The sequence below is a fragment of the Saccopteryx leptura genome, chromosome 9, assembly GCF_036850995.1.
Source record: "Saccopteryx leptura isolate mSacLep1 chromosome 9, mSacLep1_pri_phased_curated, whole genome shotgun sequence".
Taxonomy (NCBI): domain Eukaryota; kingdom Metazoa; phylum Chordata; class Mammalia; order Chiroptera; family Emballonuridae; genus Saccopteryx; species Saccopteryx leptura.
Window position 1 is genome coordinate 74,096,453 of NC_089511.1, and position 22,458 is coordinate 74,118,910.

At 37.3% G+C, this 22,458-nt stretch overlaps 1 protein-coding gene and 1 non-coding gene across 10 annotated transcripts in view; one reads left to right on the forward strand and one right to left on the reverse strand.

The window, feature by feature from the left end:
* Positions 1–410: 410 nt before the first annotated feature.
* The window catches only part of P4HA1 (prolyl 4-hydroxylase subunit alpha 1), a 110,332-nt gene continuing 88,284 nt past the window's right edge, over positions 411–22,458 (reverse strand). For all 9 annotated transcript variants that reach the window (XM_066348100.1, XM_066348105.1, XM_066348104.1 and 6 more), the window contains 6 exons: positions 15,128–15,227; positions 9,923–9,976; positions 7,257–7,322; positions 3,616–3,684; positions 3,022–3,118; positions 411–1,552 (listed from right to left, as the gene is read on the reverse strand). In XM_066348100.1, coding sequence (XP_066204197.1) covers positions 1,482–1,552; positions 3,022–3,118; positions 3,616–3,684; positions 7,257–7,322; positions 9,923–9,976; positions 15,128–15,227 — 457 coding nt within the window. In that variant the 3' untranslated portion in view covers positions 411–1,481. The remainder of the gene's footprint in view (positions 1,553–3,021; positions 3,119–3,615; positions 3,685–7,256; positions 7,323–9,922; positions 9,977–15,127; positions 15,228–22,458) is intronic.
* On the forward strand, positions 13,940–14,046 carry LOC136381599 (U6 spliceosomal RNA). Its single transcript, XR_010747092.1, has one exon. It is a non-coding gene; the product is annotated as a U6 spliceosomal RNA (small nuclear RNA).

A 22,458-nucleotide genomic window follows, 5' to 3' on the forward strand; every position in this document is an offset into this window, starting at 1 on the left:
GATTTTCTCTTTTTAATACCTTCTTTCCCAGATAATTAATCAAATTCTTTCTTAAATATTTAAATTCTGCATAAAGGATGAAGAACCCTTGTATGAACTAGGATTCACCATAAGAACTGTAAAAGGTTAGTCTAAGGGGTCATTAACATCATCAGGTTCACAGCTTCATATTATACCATATTTTTGAATAAGAGAAAAATCTAAGTACCATTATTGTAATGACTCAATGACTCCATAACTATAAAGTTGTAGACCTCCCTTTGAAGGAAACATTTTGATTAAAGAGTTGAGAGTTCAGAGAGCCTAAATTTTTCTTCCATAAAAATGAGACATTAGAGTGAATGAAAACCTAAAGGATACACCCAAGTGTTATGCATTAAAGAAATAATAGAAATAACCTTTTATACCACTAGAGCATGCATTCACATTCAAATATGAAAAATACCACACAGAAAACAAACATTTTTATAAAAAGATTTAAGATCATAAATAGGTCATCGATGTCACAGCACATTTCAGAATTGAATAAACAAACATTTTGGCATTTTAGGAAAAAGATTCCTTTTTAAAAAAAATCAATTCCCTCATACTGAAAGGACTTGTACATTTTTCAATTTCCAGTCTCTAAGGCACAATATTTATTTAATCGGAATGCGAGTTTCACCACACTGCTGTAGCAAGAATAAGAGGCAAGATATTAGCAATAAGAAAAACAGATTTTATGAACAAAATCATCACTCATTTAAGGAAAAAGAACAAAGAAACAGACCAAGTGATGATCATTTAGTTCAGAGGTCCCAGTGTTGTTATATAGGACTTGATGTTAAAAAAAATTTTTTTTAATCACATATTTTACCTCAAACAGATTTAATTCACCACAAAGGAGCTATGAAAGAAAATGGAGATGGTAAAATACAGTATACTTTCTTTAAAAAAGACTTGGGAGGATAAAAATCAATTTAGAGAGTGGATGGAGGGGCAAACCTTGTATGGAACCCAGATCAGAGGCCTAGTTTATTTCTAGTCTTCAGGCAGATCCAGAAAATAGGCAGACAGACTAGGTAAACACAGTACCTAGGTACATACTATAAGGCATCTCTTCCTTAATCACAAAACCCATTCTAGCCTACCACCCACCAACTGAGAGGCCATGGTATACTAGAGTCAGATGCTTAAAGTATCTTAACCTAACCAAAAAGTTCTTTAAAATTTAACAAATGTAAAATTCCTCATTTTTAACTCTACCTTGCTTTGTCCTCTGAACGTCAAGGTTTTGTATGTACAATGTGGTGGTTAATATTACTTTTAAAAGGAAAAAACCCACAGAGTTAGTGATTGTCCACAGATGAAACATGGGTGAGGTTCATAACTGAATCAATTATGGAGTGTTATGTTAATTGTAAACTCTTGCAAATTAGGACCGGGAACTATGTGCATCAGACACATCCGAGTACAGCAGGAGTGGAAGAGAAGCCTGTTTGTCATTCCAATTCTGACAAGGTGCATGGTCTTCGAAATTCCTGTCCACGTTCATGGAGCCATTTATTGGATACTGTGAGAGAACAAAATTATTAATTTTTCTCACTAGTATTTAATTCACTGATAGGATCCAGGTCTATAATAAAATTTTTACATGGGCTAAAAGTTCAAGATCAAAACTAGATAAAGAGAGATGCTACTTAGGCAGTCTTTTAAATACTTCACTGAATGTTGGGAACAGATTTTAGGTATATGTATAGTTGAGAGTCTATGTATGTGCATTTCCTAAAGTTTATGTTTAACAGACTTGAAATGAAACAGATGAAATTAAAAAGTAGGGAGAAACAGAACACTGTTTCACCTGTTTGCAAAATATTGCCTCTAATACAAAGATATTTTAAAAATGAACATCAACTCTTCATTCTGAAGGAGCAACTCTATGAACAATCACTACTATCATGTGCTCACTGTTTCCTTGGTTCCAAGTCACTGTTTCCTAATGTAACAGCAAAGAATTAACATCCTATTCCTGCTCCTATATCATAGAACCTAATCAATGGCATGAACGTGTACAAAATATCTGAACTAGGACCCATAAAAAGGGTAAAAAAAAAAAAACCCCAAAATTCTCTACTCTCTTAACTTAGCTCCTATATCAATCTTTTATTCATCAAAGCCTGTCAATTTTCTTCACATCTCTTGAATATATTCTTTGCTCTCAAATCATTTTGCTGCTGCCTTAGTTCAGGCTTTCATCATCACCCACTTAGACGATGGAAAGAAGTCTTTCTAAAGTGGTCTCTCCTCCACTAGCCTCTTTTCATTCTACTCCAGTGATTCTCTAACATAATCACTCGGGAAGATTTTAAAATCCTGATGACCAAGTGTCACTCTTCTATCTTCTGATGTCCAATACAGTAGCCACTGGACGCATGTGGCTAGTGACACATATTAAAATGAATATGTGGCGTTAAACAATATGTATTAAAATAATGTTTCTAGTTCTTTTTTTAAATGTGGCAAATCCTGCACTTCATGACCTTGACAGTGAGTGCCTCTCTCAACTCATAATGATCCTGGACCTGGTTGCTAACATGCCTGAACTATTGCTCTATCTCCAAGACCAAATTTAAAAATTAAGCTTTGAAGAAGCCTCTGCAAATGTAAGAGGTTGCCATCTTCTGTTTGCATCTCTATATTAGTAGGTGCTACACTATCATTTATCCATAGTATGTCTCATTCAGAGACAACTTTGAACCCCTTAAGGGAAAGATATTATCTTATTCAACTTTGTGTCAATTAATGATTCTTAGAATAACAAGTATATTAAAAATAAAAACTGTCAATCAAAATACTGATCTGTTAAAAAGTGAATTTATATTAAGATCAGAAACTTGCTGGGGAGAATCCCATTCAATGTTAAAGTCATAGCAGGCAAATCTGTTGAAAGTTCTGTTTCCAATTTCTTTTAAGATGTAGATTATAATTTCAAAATATGAAACGAAAATCACAAATTCTATTGAGACTACAGGAAATATTTACCCCATTTGTTTCCAACGAGCACTGGACACGCTGCGTGTCGTGTGCTATAATCTCCTTCTCCACTGGCAAACAGGTTATACCAGAAAACAGCAGTTCCCTGTGGAGAGCAACACAGAATTATCCCCAAAGAACATCTCAGGTCATACTTTTGGAAGAAATTAAACCTTCCTCTGCTCCTGTGACAAAGATCTTCTATAGCAGCTATATCTTCCTCTAGTATAATTCTGAGGATAGTCTCATCATTTACAAAATTTTGGTGATCACATGGAAACATTAGAACTACAAAGTTGCTCGACAGAAAAGGGTATTTGTCAAAAATAAAGCTAACAAATCTTACAATAGTAGGATGGGGGGAACATCATATGGAACCCATTTTAGAAACGAACACTTTTAAATACAAATCACTGGTGGTTCTCTACCTCTAGGTACTCATGGCAAATTGTGCCATAAAACTGTCCACAGTTTTACCTAGAGGCAATGTGGTCCATAAGTATACTACTACCTTTAAAAGTGTAATTCATTAATTAGACCATGAAATAAAGGTGCAGCTCTTCCTTAGGAAAAAAACAGACACAAAGATTAAACCAAATTTACCTTCTTAGGCCAAACACTGGCTCCTACTTCAGGAAAAACAGTGGCGCCTCCTGCCGACACGTCACTCATCTATAAAGGTAAGAGAGCAGTAGAATAAAGATAAACATGCCACTGTGAGGAGACTATGACATTGAATACTAGAAAATAGATGTGTTGTGCATACTACTCAGTTTTTTAAAGAAACAAACAAGATGCTGTTTAGATTTACAAAGTTATGTAAGGAGATGGGAATATAATTTGGGATAGGAACTCCACTTATAGCCGGAGGTAAAAAGGATAGTTTAAAACTGGTAAGTAATAGGGGTATAAATATATATTGTATTGGACTAGAATACAATCTTCATCTGTCTTGTTCACTGCTGAGCTTTCATGTCTAGAACAGTATCTCAAAATATTGTAGGTGTCAGTAAATGAATTTAAACAAAAACCAAGAAAAAATAACAATAAACTAAAATCAGTTGTCATTTCTTGTGGTAGAGAATCAACACATATTAACTGAGAAGTAGAAGATTAAGGGAGTATATAAAGTTATAGTCTTACAGGTGACCTAGAATAAAAACAAACCTTCCAAATTAACCAAGGAAGTACATGCAGAAAACATGGCAAAGAAAATGAATCATACAGTGAAGATTTTTTCAAAAGCAACTTAAGACTATATAGACAAGGACTGTACCACAAAGCAAAACCAAGAGTCACACTGAAAACAATGAAACCAGAAAGGTAAGATTTGCCAGGCAAATGCTGTACTGAAGAAAACAGTATGATCTTAATATCAGACATGGTCTGAACAAGGTAAAAAGCATCAAGTGAAATAAAGAAGGGTATTTTATCATAAAAAATATAAGCAATAACAAAGAGCTAACAGCTCTTAAGCAATGAAAAATAATTTTGGAGAAATTTAAAAGTTGTGCATGTGACCCACCTAGGAATAGTATTTAAATAATTAGGGGTGAGGGGAATGAATAGTAATCTAATCAAAATGTTATGTAATTAGAAGAGGGATATAATAATTAAATAATCTAACATATAATCTAATATAGAGGGATACTGGACCAAATAATATAGCTTCATAATATTCATAAAAGCAAAGAAACAGGCCCTGGCCGGTTGGCTCAGCGGTAGAGCGTCGGCCTGGCGTGCGGGGGACCCAGGTTTGAATCCTGGCCAGGGCACATAGGAGAAGCGCCCATCTGCTTCTCCACCCCCCCCCCTCCTTCCTCTCTGTCTCTCTCTTCCCCTCCCGCAGCCAAGGCTCCATTGGAGCAAAGATGGCCCGGGCGCTGGGGATGGCTTCTTGGCCTCTGCCCCAGGCACTAGAGTGGCTCTGGTCGCGGCAGAGCGACGCCCCCGAGGGGCAGAGCATCGCCCCCTGGTGGGCAGAGCGTTGCCCCTGGTGGGCGTGCTGGGTGGATCCCGGTCGGGCGCATGCGGGAGTCTGTCTGACTGTCTCTCCCCGTTTCCAGCTTCAGAAAAATACAAAAAAAAAAAAAAAAAAGCAAAGAAACACAAGAAGAAACAAATGCAACCCAAAACAAATATTTAATGGCTCTTATTCAACCTCTCTAATCAGAGAAATTCAAGTTAAAGCCACACTAACTGCCAATCTGGTAAGTGAAAGGTGTATAGATCAAAAAGTTTGAGAAATATATCACATGTAAAGGTGGGATAAAAATTGGTAGAATCTATGGTGTTAATCTCTAAACGTTATAGAAGACACACACAGCATAAATTTTGTATAACGTATCATCTTCTCTCCTGGTTTTCCCTATGTGATCATTTGTTCTCATCTTAAATTTATCATGTAAGTCTTAAATCCTTTCTTAATCCTAAATCCTTTCTTTATGGTACCTTAAATCTTTTTTTCCCCCCTAAAGTATCTTAGATCTTTTTGGAAACAAAAAGTTGTGAGGAGGAGAAATGTGAAGGAGGAAGAGAGATGAGGAGAAATGTGAAGGAGGAAGAGAGATAAGGAAGGATAGTAGGAGGGTGAGGTTGGGTTGGATATAGGAAGGTTGCAAGGAGCAAGGAAGAAAACAAAATGAGTAGAAACAGAGGCATTTGGTAGGGACCAAGGTCCAGCAGATAGCAAAAAGAGATGCTGTTTTATATCATTCAAATGGGTAGGTGATGGAAAGAGTGATAAAATAAGCAATGCTAAGTCTACATATAAAACATTGTTTTACAAAACAAAGATTACATTGCAGAAGATTTTTAAAATATAATGTATCCCAATCTATCCTGTCCTACATGCTCTTTTTACATTAACACTGACACTCTTCTTGAGTGGTAAGGTCTATGTCCCCTCCCCCTGAACGTGGCAGGCATTTGTAATTGCCTCAGTTAGTAAAATAGAGCAGAAGTGACTCTATTTGATTTGCGAGGATAGGTAATGAAAGTGCCCCGCATTTCTGCCTTGGATTGGGGGGATACTTGCTCTTGCAAGACAGTCACCATGTGTGAGGGAGCCTCAGCACATGCAGGCATTCTGGCCCAGCAGCCAGCCTCAATGTCAGCCTTCGAGATGGACCCCAGCGCTAGTCATCTGACTGCAAACGCATGAGATCCAGGACCATGAGTGAAGCCAGTCAACCTCACCACCATAAAAGATAAAATTATTTTAAACAATACAGTTTGGGGGTGATTTGTTATGCAGCAATACTTAACAAGGGCAAATATTATAGCTTATTTTTTGTATGTATGAATATATACATTTTTAAAAAGATCATACTGTTTTGAAACTTCAATAAACAACGTGAGAAAGGTTACCCTTGATGGGGCTTCTCAGGTGCCATAACGTGCTACTTCCCAATCTGGATGCTGCTCTGCCAGGTGTGTTCACTTTGTGAAAACTTGTTATAGACTAATGATTTGTATACTTTTCTGATATATATCAATAAAAATTCCAAACCTATGAAAAAATTCAAAACTAAAAGTGTATCTGCAGTCATCATATGACTGCAAATATGTAGATTCATATAAACATATGAAGATATTTATATATACCTAGATGACTAAACAGTCCATACTAAAAAATATTAACAATGACTGTCTCCAAGTAGTGAGATTATCAGTAATTTAAACTTTATTATTCTTCAGGCTGTAATATTACAATTGAAAAAAAAATTCTCTCTTTACTAAGCTGTAAAAACTTTAGGATGGTAAGAGCAACCATCTGAACACATCAAAATAAATAAACCATGTATGTGCTCAAATCCCAATTTAAAATAAAAAGTTTAGGCCCTGGCCGGTTGGCTCAGTGGTAGAGCATCAACCTGGTGTATGGAAGTCCCGGGTTTGATTCCCAGCCAGGGCACACAGGAGAAGCGTCCACCTGCTTCTCCACCCCTCCCCCTCTCCTTCCTCTCTGTCTCTCTCTTCCCCTTCTGCAGCCAAGACTCCACTGGAGTAAAGTTGCCCCCAACGCTGAGGATGGCTCCATGGCCTCCTCCTCAGGCACTAGAATGAATCTGGTTGTAACAGAGCAACGCCCCAGATCAGTGAGCATCGCCCCCTGGTGGGCATGACAGGTGGATCCCCATCAGGCGCATGCAGGAGTCACTCTCCCTCCCTGCTTCTCACTTTAGGAAAATACAATACAATAAAATAAAATAAATAAAATAAGAAGTTTAGCTGTAACTTACATAAAACAGCCATGTGGCAATTCTGTTTCCTGTCCCCAGCTCTTTGAAAGCATCTGGCTCATCTTTCTGTAAATAAAACACAACTAATTCAATGGTGTAAAATTCAGTAAAGCAAATTCTCCAGTGATGAGTAAACATTGCTAATGTGCTGAAGAGTATGCCAAAACAGCCTAAAGTTTCCTTTATAACATCCAGCGCACGATACACAGCAGGCATTAAAATATCTGTTGGTTGCTGATTCAGCTTGTACAATGATTACTTTTGATAAGACCAGTGGAGGAAAAACCCCAGATTTATTCACCTAAATAATGAGAACCGATAGCTACTATCAAAAAACTGTTTTAAAAATTAACATCTGTAGTCTCAGCTTCCAAAAAAAACCAAGACGTGAGTCTCTCAGCTACATTCATGAAGTCTATCCTTTGTGGGTAAAAAATTCACCTCGAAATTTACTTTGAACTCATGACCCATTCAAATGTTTTCTTTCTTTTGGACAGTCAGCACTTTGCCCTCGCTGGAGAATTCCTATCTGGCTATTTAAACTAAATTAAAATATATCTCTTGGAATTTATCGCATAAAAATGAAAATGTATTTTCCACACATAAATTTACATACTTCTTCATTTGTAATAGTCCAAAACTGGAAAGTACCCTAATGTCTTAAGAGTGAATGACTAAAATAAAACTGTGACACGTTCATACTACAGAATACTACTCAGTAATAAAAGGAATACAATACTGATACTTTCTGTCAGACCTGGAGAAAGTTAAAGGGAATTCTACTGAACGAAAAGAGATATTCTCCAAAGGATATATACTGTACATGCATTCATATTACACTTGTGAAATAACAATTATACAGAAGAACAGAGTGGTGGCTATCAGCAGTGAGAGACAGGAGGCACACGGATTTGTGTATTACAGAGCAGTGCTGCAAGGGAGGCTTGTGCTGGTGTGGCTATGCATCTTGACTGTAGTAGTAGTTACATGAGCTACACATGTAATAAAACTCCAAAGACACACACACGTGCAAGGATAACTGCTGAAATATGAATCAGCTGTGCGGCTTATGCCAGTCCAGTTTCCTGGTTCTGAAAGGGTACTATAGTTCTGCAAGATGCTAACACTAGGGGAGGCAGAGAGAGGGTGCATACATGAACTCCCTGCACATTTCTTTGTGACTTCCTAGGAATCTATAATTATTTCAAAATAAAAAGTTAAGAAAAAACATTAGCTATACTAATATCAGGACTTGAACTGCAGTCTTTCACATCAACCAAGACCCTCAGACATTTTTCAATAATTGAAAATAGAAGAATAAAAGAGACTAAAAACATATTCTTTGCTAGCCCACATAGAAAAAGAGTCTAAGATTATGAGATTAAGCCATCCAAGGGTTATAATACAATATATAGACTATATTTTCTTTCAAAAGAATATACCTTTAAAACGATAAAAGATCAAGAAGATTATTAAAATACCTGGCACATACTTTAGAACTCATGTAATTACAACAAAGCTTTAATTAAGATTTGGTAATGCCATACTTTATAGCTCAATGTGTTAAAGAATAAAAAAGGTCCAATATTTATTAATCTTAAGTAAGAGTACTTGGGCAACAACAGCTTTTTAGCAAAGCGCTTTGATATTTATTCTCCAGTCTTTTTACACCTATTATATATTTTTATCATAATTTCTTCAGCTTTATCAACCAATTATTTATACATTTCAGCTGTCTCTGTTTTAACTTATCCACTAAATTTTAAATTTCAACAATTACTTTTTTTCAACTAGAACTTATTTTTAAAATATGTTAAATTATTTTGAGGTTATTTTTAGCTTATCTTTTAGTTTTTAAGTGTTATATAGTTATTTTATATTCTGCACCTGATAATTGAAGTATCTATCATCCTGAGGTGTCTCAGTCTGCTGGTTGCTTTAGTCTCACCAATGGTGTTTTACTACCACTTGTCATTTTTTTAAAATGAGTTCATATTTAGCCAAACTTAATCTTTAAAATTTCCAGGGTGCTAGAATGAAAAGGTCTCTTCAGGGAGCCAAGTACCAAGGAGCACTACTAAGCTGAACAACTTTAAATTAGTTTCTCCTTTTCCAGGGTAGTAAAAATGCAAACCTGAGACTCATGTGAGGACAGGGACACTTTCAGACTCCCAGAAGTAGCTCCCCACACACACCCCACTCCTGAAGGCTCCTGACACAGCAGATTGTTTTCAAAGCCATTCTTTCTTTCTCTAAAGGGGTCATCCTTTTGGAGCTTTACGTTTTATGTGGTGGTTTCCGGTTCTGTAGCTATGCTGGGCAGGTCCTCTCATAGCGCAGTAAATCCCCAAAACTCTAGATTCCTAGAGACACATGCCTCCCGCCTCAGCTCTTTTTGTCCCCTTTAACTCTTTAATTTTAACCTCTAGGTTTTCTTTGCTCAGTTTGCCTTTGGGAATTTCCTCCACTTTCTTCCAGATTCAGCCATTCATTTAAAAGCATTCTAAATTCTTTACTGTGTATGTAGGTGTTGTTAACTGCTAAATAGGCTTTACAGAGTACTTACCCACCATGCTTCTATGAATTCCAAATAGGCTATGAATTTTTAATACTAATGAACGTGTCATGAGGTTTCAGGGGAACCCCTACATTTCTCTTTCACTTACCCGTGCAAAGTCAAAGTGGGGCTCATACTGCCCTCCCACTCCATAATTTGCTACCTAAAGGAGAGAAACAAAGCATGAATAAAAGAACTACCAAGATTACTATTCAAAAACTCTATGAGCCCCATTTTGGCCTCATATATAAATCATGGTTCGGAGAAATGAGAAGCAAGGCACTTAAATCAATGAGCGTTCCTAAGAAACCAAGGATGAAAACCTATAAATAGTTATTATATGCTATTTTAGAACCTTGGTTAATATACTTTTATTTAGCAATGTTTGGGGGACATATTTTTCTCTAAAATACAACTTAAACTAAAATTTGAATAAGAATTTTAGAGTTAAAATTTCCTAGAACTAGAATTATAAGATTTCTATGATTAATTTTCACTAAACACTTTCCTTTGGAATTTAAATTAAGGCAAAGCCGAAAATGCTGGCAAACTCCCAATGTACTTTAATAAAATCCTTTTCCCACATATTTCTGTCCCCTACTAAGGAAAAGAGGGAAGACGTTAACACCAACTCAGTGACTCCTGTGGGAGGGTGGTAACAACTTCAGATAGTTGTGACAATGTCCTAGTCTGAAGCAGCGAAAAGTTAAGAAAAATATTTGGTCCTGAGTTCAAGTTCCAGCTTTCTCAGTTACAAGACATGTAACTTTGGACACAAGCTCAATTTTCTTACTTATAAATAAGAAAAATGTCACCTTCCTTTACTCTCTTCTTCCATCCTAATATGATAAAATGCTAACAAAAATGAAAGTAAAATGTGACTTAAAGAGTAATGCTGATGAAATGAGAACATAATTGAAAGATTGTTGCCTACAGCGAAGTCCAAGTCCAATATAAATTATTATTACTTTGGATATTTTACTTATGTTACAGATACCTTGGGTTGGATCAGCCTATTAAGCAGAAATATATCAAGTAGCCTGAAGAGCCTGTGAAGGTTAGGCAGGTGAAAATAAATACAGATCAGGAAAGAAAAATACCTATTAAAGTGTTTCTAATAATCTGGCAAATACCAAGGAAGTGGTGGATTACCATGGAATAAATGACAATTAAGTAAATTTAAATATAGGCAGTCCTGCTTTGCATAATTCCAAATGCACAAATCTCTGATAACATGATTTAGCTAACGATTAACACCAGACCCCAACAACACAGTTGAAGTTTCAGTTACCATGGTATATTAAATATGAGTAATGCATAAAGTACAAATGTCGCTGCTAGGTCTTCAGTCCACAGATTATTTTTATTATATGCGGCTTAAGTGTCTGTTTGTCGCCGATAGCTTATTGGTTGCTTGCGTAACTGTACTAGCCAATGGGGTGAAGTTGTCACGGCATTCAAATAGTCCCGCCTTCTGGCATGCCACCTCACAAATTGAGGTTAAAGATTGGAGCAATTATTATGCTGTTAAGAAATCTTAACACCAGAAGGGGTCTTTGCAATGGTACAAGACTAGAGGTTCTCCAATTGAAAAATAATGTCATAATAGCTAAGTCTTTGACTGGCTCCTCTAAAGGTGAAATACATGTCATTCCAAGAATTGATTTGGCTCCATCTCAAACAGAGTTGCTGTTTCAATTGAGACGTAGACAATTTCCTGTAAAACTTGCCTTTGCTATGACCATCAATAAGTCTCAGGGCCAAACGCTTAAGCGTGTTGGCATTTTTTTACCTGAGCCTGCATTTGGACACGGTCAACTTTATGTTGCCTGTTCAAGAGTTCCTGAAAGAACGGACGTAAAATTAAAAATAATTGATGGTCCTCTGCAAGGCGAGCTTAAAAATGATGGAAAGATCTACACAAGAAATGTTGTGTACAAAGAGATCTTTGACATGTGAATTAACATTTTATTATTTAAATCACCTTTATTTATTGAGCTAGCGGTGGCTCTTAAGAAATGTACCGCCAGTGGTTTCCTTCATTGCACTCTACTTTAAGCAATTAAGCAAGTAGAAGGGGGAAACCCCGTGGGGCAGTAAGCAAAGGGGCGTCCTTGCCACCTGCCCTGGGTAATTCAGTTTGAATTAGCAGACACCTTTGCACAAATCATTTTAATTACAATTTATAATATCTAGAACAGCGGTCATTTCGTATGACCGCCGGGCTTTCTAGTTAGGTAAATAACAGCTGCACATCAGGATCAATGACCAATCACATCACTTCTTTCAAAGTCTGTCAGTGATTAGTCACTGCACATCTATTATTCAGTATATATAACATACAGCAAATCATATAGTTATATTGCATCCTTCTCTCCCAGTGAAAACCCATGTGATATTTTACAAAAATCTATAATTGAAAGAGGGAATTAACAACAAAGATAAACTACAACAGAGAAATGAAAAGCAATAATGCTTTATGTGAAATTCAAATTGCACTTACATGTGGAGTTATAGAAAAAATAGCTCCAGGAAATGCTTCTACTTTTGCTAGTCAAACAACTCCACATATTTTGGAGATGGCTGTGGAGTAGGTGGAAACTACACTCACCTCCTTCCAGTGCCAAACTGGATTTACAGCTAAATCATAGAGCAGTCAACCTGAATAACCAACTGAAGGTTAGCTGAACAGAAGGATTATAACCAAGGATTTACAGAAGCCACATCGAGACTGGTAGGAAGGGCAAAGATGTAAAAAGGGCTGCTCTTGCACCCACGTGTCATGGTTGAGAATCTGGAGGGATCTGGCTGTGAAAATCAGCTGGGACTCTACCTGGAGGAGAGGGGAATCTGCTAGAAACTCAGGTGCTCTGTTAAAGGACCAGTGCATGGGATCTTGCTCTCAGACACTCATCCCGGGCTCTGGCAGAAGAAAGGTGACTCAGGGTATATGAGAGTCATAAAGAGAAGATCTGGGTGGCATGGTCCTGAAGAGGGATCTGCAGGGTCAGCCTCTAAGGTCCCTGTGCTGAGTTCCTATCCTGCACATCCTCAGATGCCATCTTCCCAGGGTTGAGCACTCCTATTCTTACAGCACCATCTGGGGAGCACACTAGCCCAATCCTCCAACTACCAGCGACACTACCCTGCTGAGCAAGGGGTCACTGGCTTGGCTGGAGCCCCCCAGTCAAGGCACATATGAGAAAGCAATCAATAAACAACTAAAGTGGCACAACTACGAGTCAATGTTTCTCGGCTTTCTCCCTTCCTGTCAGTCTCTGTCTGTCTCTCTCTCCTTTAAAAATAAAGAAATATATATATAAATAACTATGTATGGCATCCAATGGGTATTAGATTTATCAGTGTTATCACTTAATAAGTTATGTAAGTGTCTAATCACTGGGTTGTACATCTGAAGCTAATATTGTACATCAAGTGTAATTAATAAAAAATTATTAAAGAGAAAAAAGTTTAAAAAGTATATGTAGACTAAATACACACATACACAATGGGAAAAAAAAAGAACATTTGAGATTCATGGGAAGAGGCCAAAACAGCAACATTAACAGCAGTTTGGAAGAAGTTGATTCCAACCCCCATGGATGACTTTGAAGGGTTCTATCAGTGGAGAAGTAACTGCAGATGTGGTGCACATGGCTAGAGAGCTAGAATTAGAAATGGAGCTTGAAGATGAGACTAAATTGCTGCAGTCTCACGGTAATGAGATACTACAATCTCAGGAGTTGCTTCTTATAGATGAGCAAAGAAAGTGGTTTCTTGAGATGGAATCTACTCCTAGTGAAGAGGCTGTGAAGATTGTTGAAATGACAATAAAGGATACAGAATATATATACTTAGTTGACAAAGCAAAGGCAGGGTATGAGAGGATTGACTCCAATATAGAAAAAAGTTCTACTAAGGTTCAAATGCTATCAAAAAATATTGCACGCTATAGAGAAATCATTAAAATAAGCTGTCTTATTTTAAAATACTGACAGTGCAACCATCACCCTGACAGGTTAGCAGCCATCAACACTAAGGTAACAGCCAGCAAAAGACTGCTGAAAACTCAGATGGCTTTATCATTTTTTAGCAATGAAGTATTTTTAAATTAAGAAATGTACATGTGCTTGCTTCGGCAGCACATATACTAAAATTGGAACGATACAGAGAAGATTAGCATGGCCCCTGCGCAAGGATGACACGCAAGTTCATGAAGCGTTCCATAAAAAAAGAAAAAAAAAAGAAGAAATGTACACTGTTGGGGTTATTTTTAGACATAATGATACTGCACATGTAACAGACTACAGTATAGTGTAAACACAACTTTTATATGCACTAGGAAACCAAAAAATTGGTTTGAGGTCACGTTATTGTGATATTTGCTCTACTGCTGTGATCTGGAGCCAAACCCACAATGTCTGTGTGGAATGCCTGTACTTGAAGTAGATGAGGTTTCTTTTGAGGGTGATGAAAATGTTTTGGATTAGATAGTACTGGTGGTTGCACAACCATGGGAATATAACAAAACCAGGGTAAATTTTACAGTATATGAATTATATCTCAATAGAAAAGGGAAAAAAATATTTTTTTAAAAAAGAACTGCCCTGGTTACCTGCCAGGTCTAAGAAAGAAAAAATAATTACATGCCTCACCAGGCAGTGGCACAGTGGACAGAGTGTTGGACTGGGACACAGAGAACCCAGGCTCGAAACTCTGAGGTTGCCTGCTTGAGTGCAGGCTCACCAGCTTGAGTGCAGGGTTGCTGGCTTGAGCATGGGATCATGGATGTGACCTCATGGTCACTGGCTTGAGCCCAAATGTTGCTGGCTTGAGCAAGGGGTCATTTGCTCTTCTGTAGCCCCACGGTCAAGGCACATATGAGAAAGCAACTGATGAACAACTAAGGTGCTGCAATGAAGAATTGATGCTTCTCATCTCTCTCCCTTCCTGTCTGTCCCTATCTGTCCCTCTCTCTCTCTCTGTCAAAAAAAAAAAATTACAGTGTGTTTAATAAATATCAGTGCTACAAATTTTTCATTTCCCTATGAATTTATACTTGACAGTAAGTTTTTAATGTTTTAATAAATTTAAGCACAGAACAATCACAATTTTCCCACTGATTATTAAAATCACTGCATTGCATGGGCTCAGCTTGATTATTCACCCTTATAGTCTCCCAACCCTCATGTAAACTGAGTACTACTGCTTGTGCAGTATAGGAAATCTCATCTGAAGCATCTTTTGAAGAAGTGGAAAGATAACTTTAGGACAATGTGAAAGCATATGATTCAAGGATAATGTGATCACCCACCTGTAATTCCTCTGCTGTGGAAACATCTAATCCTGTTAGATCTTGTATTCTCATATTAATTCGAGACACCACAGGGTTTTCATAGCCAGAGAGCCAGGCACTAAGAACAAGAAGAAAATATTAGTTTTACTGATAATGTTTCAATACATGAAGACCAACAGCTATAATATAGAAGACAATAAGCTGTTATCTATAGGCAGTTAGTTTATTTGCTTAATATGATTTTTATTAATAAATGCTGAAATTCAAAAAAGATGTTATATTTTATAGTTAGAGTTGGAAAGGAGAAAACTAATCTCATTTATTACAGTTTCTCTGAAAATAGTTGGATTAATGTAAGAAAGCTATATAGGGCTATCTACATTGAGAATTTTTTTAAATTCTGGAAAAATTCACACCAAACTTAAAACAATTGTTCCTTCTAGGTAAGGTATAAGAATTGCCTGGGGTGGAGGTCACAGGGTTTTTAGCATGATTTATACAATGCTAATATCTTATAGGAAAAAAATTAATATATTACTTGCATAAATCGTTTTTAAGAAGTACCCAAACACACCCAGTAAGATGACTGTAATAAAAAAGATGAACAGGCCCTGGCTGTTTGGCTCAGTGATAGAGCATCAGCCAGGTGTGTGGAAGTCCCGGGTTCAATTCCTGGTCAGGGCACACAGGAAAAGCGCCTATCTGCTTCTCCACCCTTCCCCCTCTCCTTTCTCTCTGTCTCTCTCTTCCCTTCCCACAGCCAAGGCTCCACTGAAGCAAAGTTGGCCCGGGCGCTGAGGATGGCTCCATAGCCTCCATCTCAGGTGCAAGAATGGCTCTGGTTGCAACGGAGCAACGCCCCAGATGGGCAGAGCATCACCCCCTGGTGGGCATGCCAGGTGGATCCCAGTCAGGTGCATGCAGGAGTCTCTCTGCCTCTCCATTTCTCACTTAAAAATAAATAAATAAATAAGATGAACAATGACAAGTGTTTGGTACGTATGTGAAGAAATTGGCACTCTCATACACTCCTGATAGAAATGTAAAGTGGTGCAGCCACTTTGGAAAACAGTTTGACAGTTCAAGTTGTTTAATACTGTGTCACCATCTGACCTAGCAATTCCACTCCTCAGTATACACCCAAGAGAAAATTAAAACATATTCATACAAAAATGTGTACATGAATGTTCATAGCACCATTGCTAATGGCCAAAAAGTGAAAATAAATCTAATCTCCATCACTGATGAACAGATACATAAAATGTGGTTATGGATTATCATGAAAAGTAATGCTACAATATGGATGAACCTTGAAAATACTATGTAAGATAAGCCAGATACAAAGGCCACAAATTATTACTTCATTTATATGGTATGTCCAAAACAGACAGACTGACACACAGAGTAGCTTAGTGGCTGGCAGGGGAGGAGGAAATGGAGAAAGGCTCCGAAAGGGCACAGAATCTTTGGGGGGTGGGGAGTGGGGGGGGGGTGATCAAAATGTTCTGGAATTAGATGACTGCACAACTACAAAGGCTCAAAACAGCCAAACTGTACACCTGAAAGGGTAAATTTTATGATATGGGAACTAGCTCAATAAAAGCTAGTTTTGCACCCCAAAATTCAACTACTTCCTTTCCATGTGCTCTTCCCAGTCTATCAGCCTTTTCTTTCTTCACCTCTCTTCTCACAAAGCTCTGATTTCCTGACCTGCCATTTCAACAACATCCTTGCTAAAAGCCTCAATCAAACTGTGGCAAAACACAATCCTGAATTTTTTTCTTCTAATTTATACCTGTGTCACAAAACCCTATTGAAGCAAGTTGTGACATTGGGTGGACAGAAATACATGAACCCCAAGTTCAAATGAGCCCTGACTCTTACCCCCTGCTGTACTCTGAACCTCAGCCCACCTCAGCCTCTCCTTCACTCAGTACATAAAATATCTCCTAACTCACAGAGAAAACAGAAATCTACCTACATGTGCATCTATCTGTTCCTTTTATCTCATTCTAATTCCTTCATTCCAGTTCCAAGAGATTTCTCTCCATTATCTAAGGCTAATCCTCTGCCTTAGATTCTATTAGTTCCTGCCATTTTTGGAACCATAAATCACTGATTAGCCCTTCTACTATAATATCAACTTTCTCCTCAAAAACTCCTCTCCCAGCTTTTAATTGAGCTTACGTGTCCCCCATTAAATAAATAAGTTTTCCCCTCAGCTCTCTAGCTCCCTCCAGCTACCAAACCCCTCCGCCCCCCTCAAGTCGACTTTTTCATAGATTCCTCATATTTCAATCTATTCTATCAAAAGTTCTCTTGCTAATATCACCCTCGCTACCAAATCTAACAAGATTTTCTAATTCTCACTGTATCTGTTCTTTTGCAAACATATCACAATGTTCACCTTAAAACTCCCCTACTCCCTCAACTCACTCTCCGGGTATGCCCTCAGTTTCTGGCTGCTCCATCCTGGTCTCCCTTACAACTTCTACCGCTGTAATCTGCTGGGCCCCGCCACACAAAGAACATGTTTCCTCTAGCCCTTCAGCTAGTGCATATGCTCTTCTCTCTGCCAACAATACCCTTCTTTGTCACTGTGCAAAGTGAAGCCTTTGGATTAGCACTCTAGTCATCTTCTCTTCTTTGGTCTTCCCCATGCCATACTAGGTCAAAGCTTGCTTTTTTTTTGAGAAGGAGAAGGCAGAGGAAGTGGTTTTTACTAATCATAATGTGAAAATGACATGACATGCTATTAGAACTGAACCAGGACAAACTGTACTGCTATAAAATTTATATTTCTCAAAAAAATAAAAATAAAATTTATATTTCTCACATCCATTTCAAAGGAAAATATATTAGGATTCTTTTTCATGCCCTGATTTCAGTAAAATCATGTTTTAAATAGTAACATTTTCTCAGTGTGCTAAAAAGTTGTCAGAAAGGCAACTATAAATCTATAAAAATAAAAATAACTAACAGGGTTAAGACTGTTCTGTGAAACACTAAGAACCAGTTATACCAATGTCCCTTTCCCATTGGTACAGCAACTGTTTACTGTGAATGACACTACGGTCAGCAATTTCTTCTTAACACATTGTGGACCAGTAGTTTTACTGCTAGCTTTACCCAGTGGCCAGACAAGTTTCTACGGAACGAGTACAAAAAACATTTTACATAAATGTTAAAGGCATGCTTTAAAATTAAATACTCATTGAATTTTGAAGTTATTTATTACATGTTCTTATGAACTAATATCTTTTTAAAAGAAAATCTTTGTATCTTACTTGGCTTTCTGGATTGAGCACTTGATAAATCTTGAATGAATTGAATAGTCAACAATTAATCAGGTAAAGCACTACTTTCTTCGTCCATTTTATTGTTTTTCTAAGGGTACTACATGTTGAAAGATATTGGTCAGAAAGATCAACACCTTGCATATATTTATAGTTATTATACTGTACAATGGAAATTGGCTTATTTCCTCTCCAGTGTGCCAGTTTGTCTTTTCTGTTCTCAAAAGGAAGCATCATGGATAGTTGAAATAATTCAAACTTCTCTTTTATCCTTCCAAATCAATAAAATGTCACCTTTTCTTCAGGAGGCTATTTCACCTCTTTTAAGTGTAGATGCTTCATCTTTCAAACATTTTGGCAAGCCTCTATTTGTTTGAATTGTTCTGCAACCGCTTATTTTATGCAGTAATAAAGTTTCTGCAATTGAAATGCTATTGCAATAGTTATCTTGGTATATGTGATGCCCCACTTCCAGATATGGCCAAAGTAGTGACAGAATAGTCATTCAATTTTTTTCCTTCACCTGTGTAAATTTTCATATTGTGAATATACCCAGTCTTGCTCTCACATACCATTCTTACAAGTAAACCATATTTGGTCATTTTAGCTGGGTTGTAAGTTCAAAATAGAAGATGTCACCTCCAGGGAATCATGCCTTCATCTAATGATAATTCCCACATAGGTTTATATGTTGTTTGAAATTTACTAATAAATTGGTCAAGTACAGATTGAATTTTAAATAGCCTGAATGAAGATTTAGTCATGCTTTCAAAATTTTGTTCTTCCCCAAATTTTGGTTATAATATATGTTTGACTGATGACAAAATAGTTCAAACAGATTGTTGTCAAAAATCAAATTGGTGACTTCAATGATGTTCTTAGAATCAGACAGTGTAACTGTAACCCCAGAATTATCTTCAAATTTTTCCAAGTTAGGTTGAAAGTCCTCTTTTGACCAATCATTATCTCGGCAACCAAGACGCAAATTACACTCAAAATCATGTGTGGACGACAATCAAAACAGCATGGTATTGGCAGAAAAATAGACACTCAAACCAATGAAACAGAATAAAAAGTCCAGAAATAAAACCACATATAGATGGTCAAATAATTTTTGATAAAGGGGCCAACAACACACAATGGAGAAAAGAAAGCCTCTTCAACAAATGGTGCTGGGAAAACTGGAAAGCCACATGCAATAGAATGAAACTCAACTACAGTTTGTCCCCTTGTACTAAAATTAATTCAAAATGGATCAAAGACTTAAATATAAGACCTGAAACAATAAAGTACATAGAAGAAGACATAGGTTCTAAATTCATGGATCTTGGTTTTAAAGAGCATTTTATGAATTTGACTCCAAAGGTAAGGGAAGTGAAGGCAAAAATAAATGAATGGGACCACATCAGACTAAGAAGTTTTTGCTCAGCAAGAGAAACTGACAACAAAATAAACAGACAGCCAACTAAATGGGAAATGATATTTTCAAACAACAGCTCAGATAAGGGCCTAATATCCAAAATATACAAAGAACTCATAAAACTCAACAACAAACAAACTAACAATCCAATAAAAAAATGGGAAGAGGACATGAACAGACACTTCTCCCAGGAAGAAATACAAATGGCCAACAGATATATGAAAAGATGCTCATCTTCATTAGTTATTAGAGAAATGCAAATCAAAACTGCAATGAGATACCACCTCACACCTGTTAGATTAGCTATTATTAACAAGACAGGTAATAGCAAATGTTGGAGAGGCTGTGGAGAGAAAGGAACCCTCATTCAGTGTTGGTGGGAATGTAAAGTAGTACAACCATTATGGAAAAAAGTATGGTGGTTCCTCAAAAAACTGAAAACAGAACTACCTTATGACCCAGCAATCCCTCTACTGGGTATATACCCCCAAAACTCAGAAACATTGATACGTAAAGACACATGCAGCCCCATGTTCATTGCAGCATTGTTCACAGTGGCCAAGACATGGAAACAACCAAAAAGCCCTTCAATAGAAGACTGGATACAGAAGATGTGGCACATATACACTATGGAATACTACTCAGCCATAAGAAATGATGACATCGGATCATTAAAACAAAATGGTGGGATCTTGATAACATTATACAAAGTGAAATAAGTAAATCAGAAAAAAACAAGAACTGCATTATTCCATACGTAGGTGGGACATAAAAACGAGACTAAGAGACATTGATAAGAGTGTGGTGGTTGGGGGGGGGGAGGAGGAGGGGCACAAAAAAACTAGATAGAAGGTGACGGAGGACAATCTGACTTTGGGGGATGGGTATGCAACATAGTTGATTGACAAGATATCCTGGACATGTTTTCTTTGAACATATGTACCCTGATTTATTGATGTCACCCTAGTAAAATTAATTTAAAAAAAAAAAGGATATCAATTTTAAACTTTTGAATTAAAAAAAATATCATGTGCCCTGGCCGGTTGGCTCAGCGGTAGAGCGTCAGCCTAGCGTGCGGAGGACCCGGGTTCGATTCCCGGCCAGGGCACACAGGAGAAGCGCCCATTTGCTTCTCCACCCCTCCGCCGTGCTTTCCTCTCTGTCTCTCTCTTCCCCTCCCGCAGCCAAGGCTCCATTGGAGCAAAGATGGCCCGGGCGCTGGGGATGGCTCTGTGGCCTCTGCCTCAGGCGCTAGAGTGGCTCTGGTCGCAATATGGCGACGCCCAGGATGGGCAGAGCATCGCCCCCCTGGTGGGCAGAGCATCGCCCCTGGTGGGCGTGCCGGGTGGATCCCGGTCGGGCGCATGCGGGAGTCTGTCTGACTGTCTCTCCCTGTTTCCAGCTTCAGAAAAATGGAAAAAAAAAAAAAAAAAAAAAAAAAATATCATGTGTGGAATTGTTCAAATTTTCAGGTTTGGAATAAGTTGAAATTACTATTTTTTGCCTTTTTGAAGGAATAACTATATCACTGCCACTGTCAGGTTTCATCAGTTTTACTTGGAATATCTGATAAATTGTCAGCAAATACATTCAGAATTTTATCATGTTCTTTGTCAGTATCCATGATTACTGAGCACTTTAAAAATATCAAATTGATATAAAAGTTTTTATTACTAATGACAAGAAATTAATCACTTTTAATTCCTTTTGTACTTTTTAACTTCAGTGAATGCGTTTTCTGTTATACTGTTTCTCTCTAACAATGAGAAGCCAAGAATTCTGTGATTGGCCACAAGCCTTAGAAAAGAAAACAAGAGAATTCTTGTGATCCGTCCACAATGTGTTAAGTAACAGATACTCACTTAATTGTTCAAGACGGAAGTGAGTTTTCTATATAATTTTGCCCTCTTTTGGAGCACAAATATCTTTGGCTTTTGTATATATGTAGGGAAATACTCTAATATGCAGCTGTTGTAATCTAAATTTTTTCCCTCACAATTACACAGCAGCAATTAATTATTATAAGGAATATACTTTGTAATGCTTCCAGTTTTTAAAATAGCAAAGCTTCTAAATAACTTCTCAAAACTAACATTCCATTTTGGCACATGACCTGATAACATTACAGATTTGATTTGTATTTTAGTAATTTCTTCTCTTGAGTATACTTTGCACTCAATAAGAGTTAATGTTGTGGTTTCAAACAATTTTTACATATTCTAGATCTTAGGTTTTCATTTCACCAAACTCAGTTTTTTTCATTCATGTACTTATAGAGGTAATATGAGCACGCATATTTGCATATTTATTTTTAAAGTAAGTTACTTTTACCATTAAAATAAAACTAGACTAGGCCTGACCTGTGGTGGCGCAGTGGATAAAGAGTCGACCTGGAAATGCTGAGGTCGCAGGTTCGAAACCCTGGGCTTGCCTGGTCAAGGCACATATGGGAATTGATGCTTCCAGCTCCTCCCCCCTTCTCTCTCTCTGTCTCTCCCTCTCCTCTCTAAAATGAATAAATAAAAAAAATTTAAAAAAATTTTTTTAAATAAAATTAAAAAAAATAAAACTAGACTACATGGCCAACTATGAGAAACAATTTGTCTTCCTTAGAAATCCTTTTTTAGGTTGAG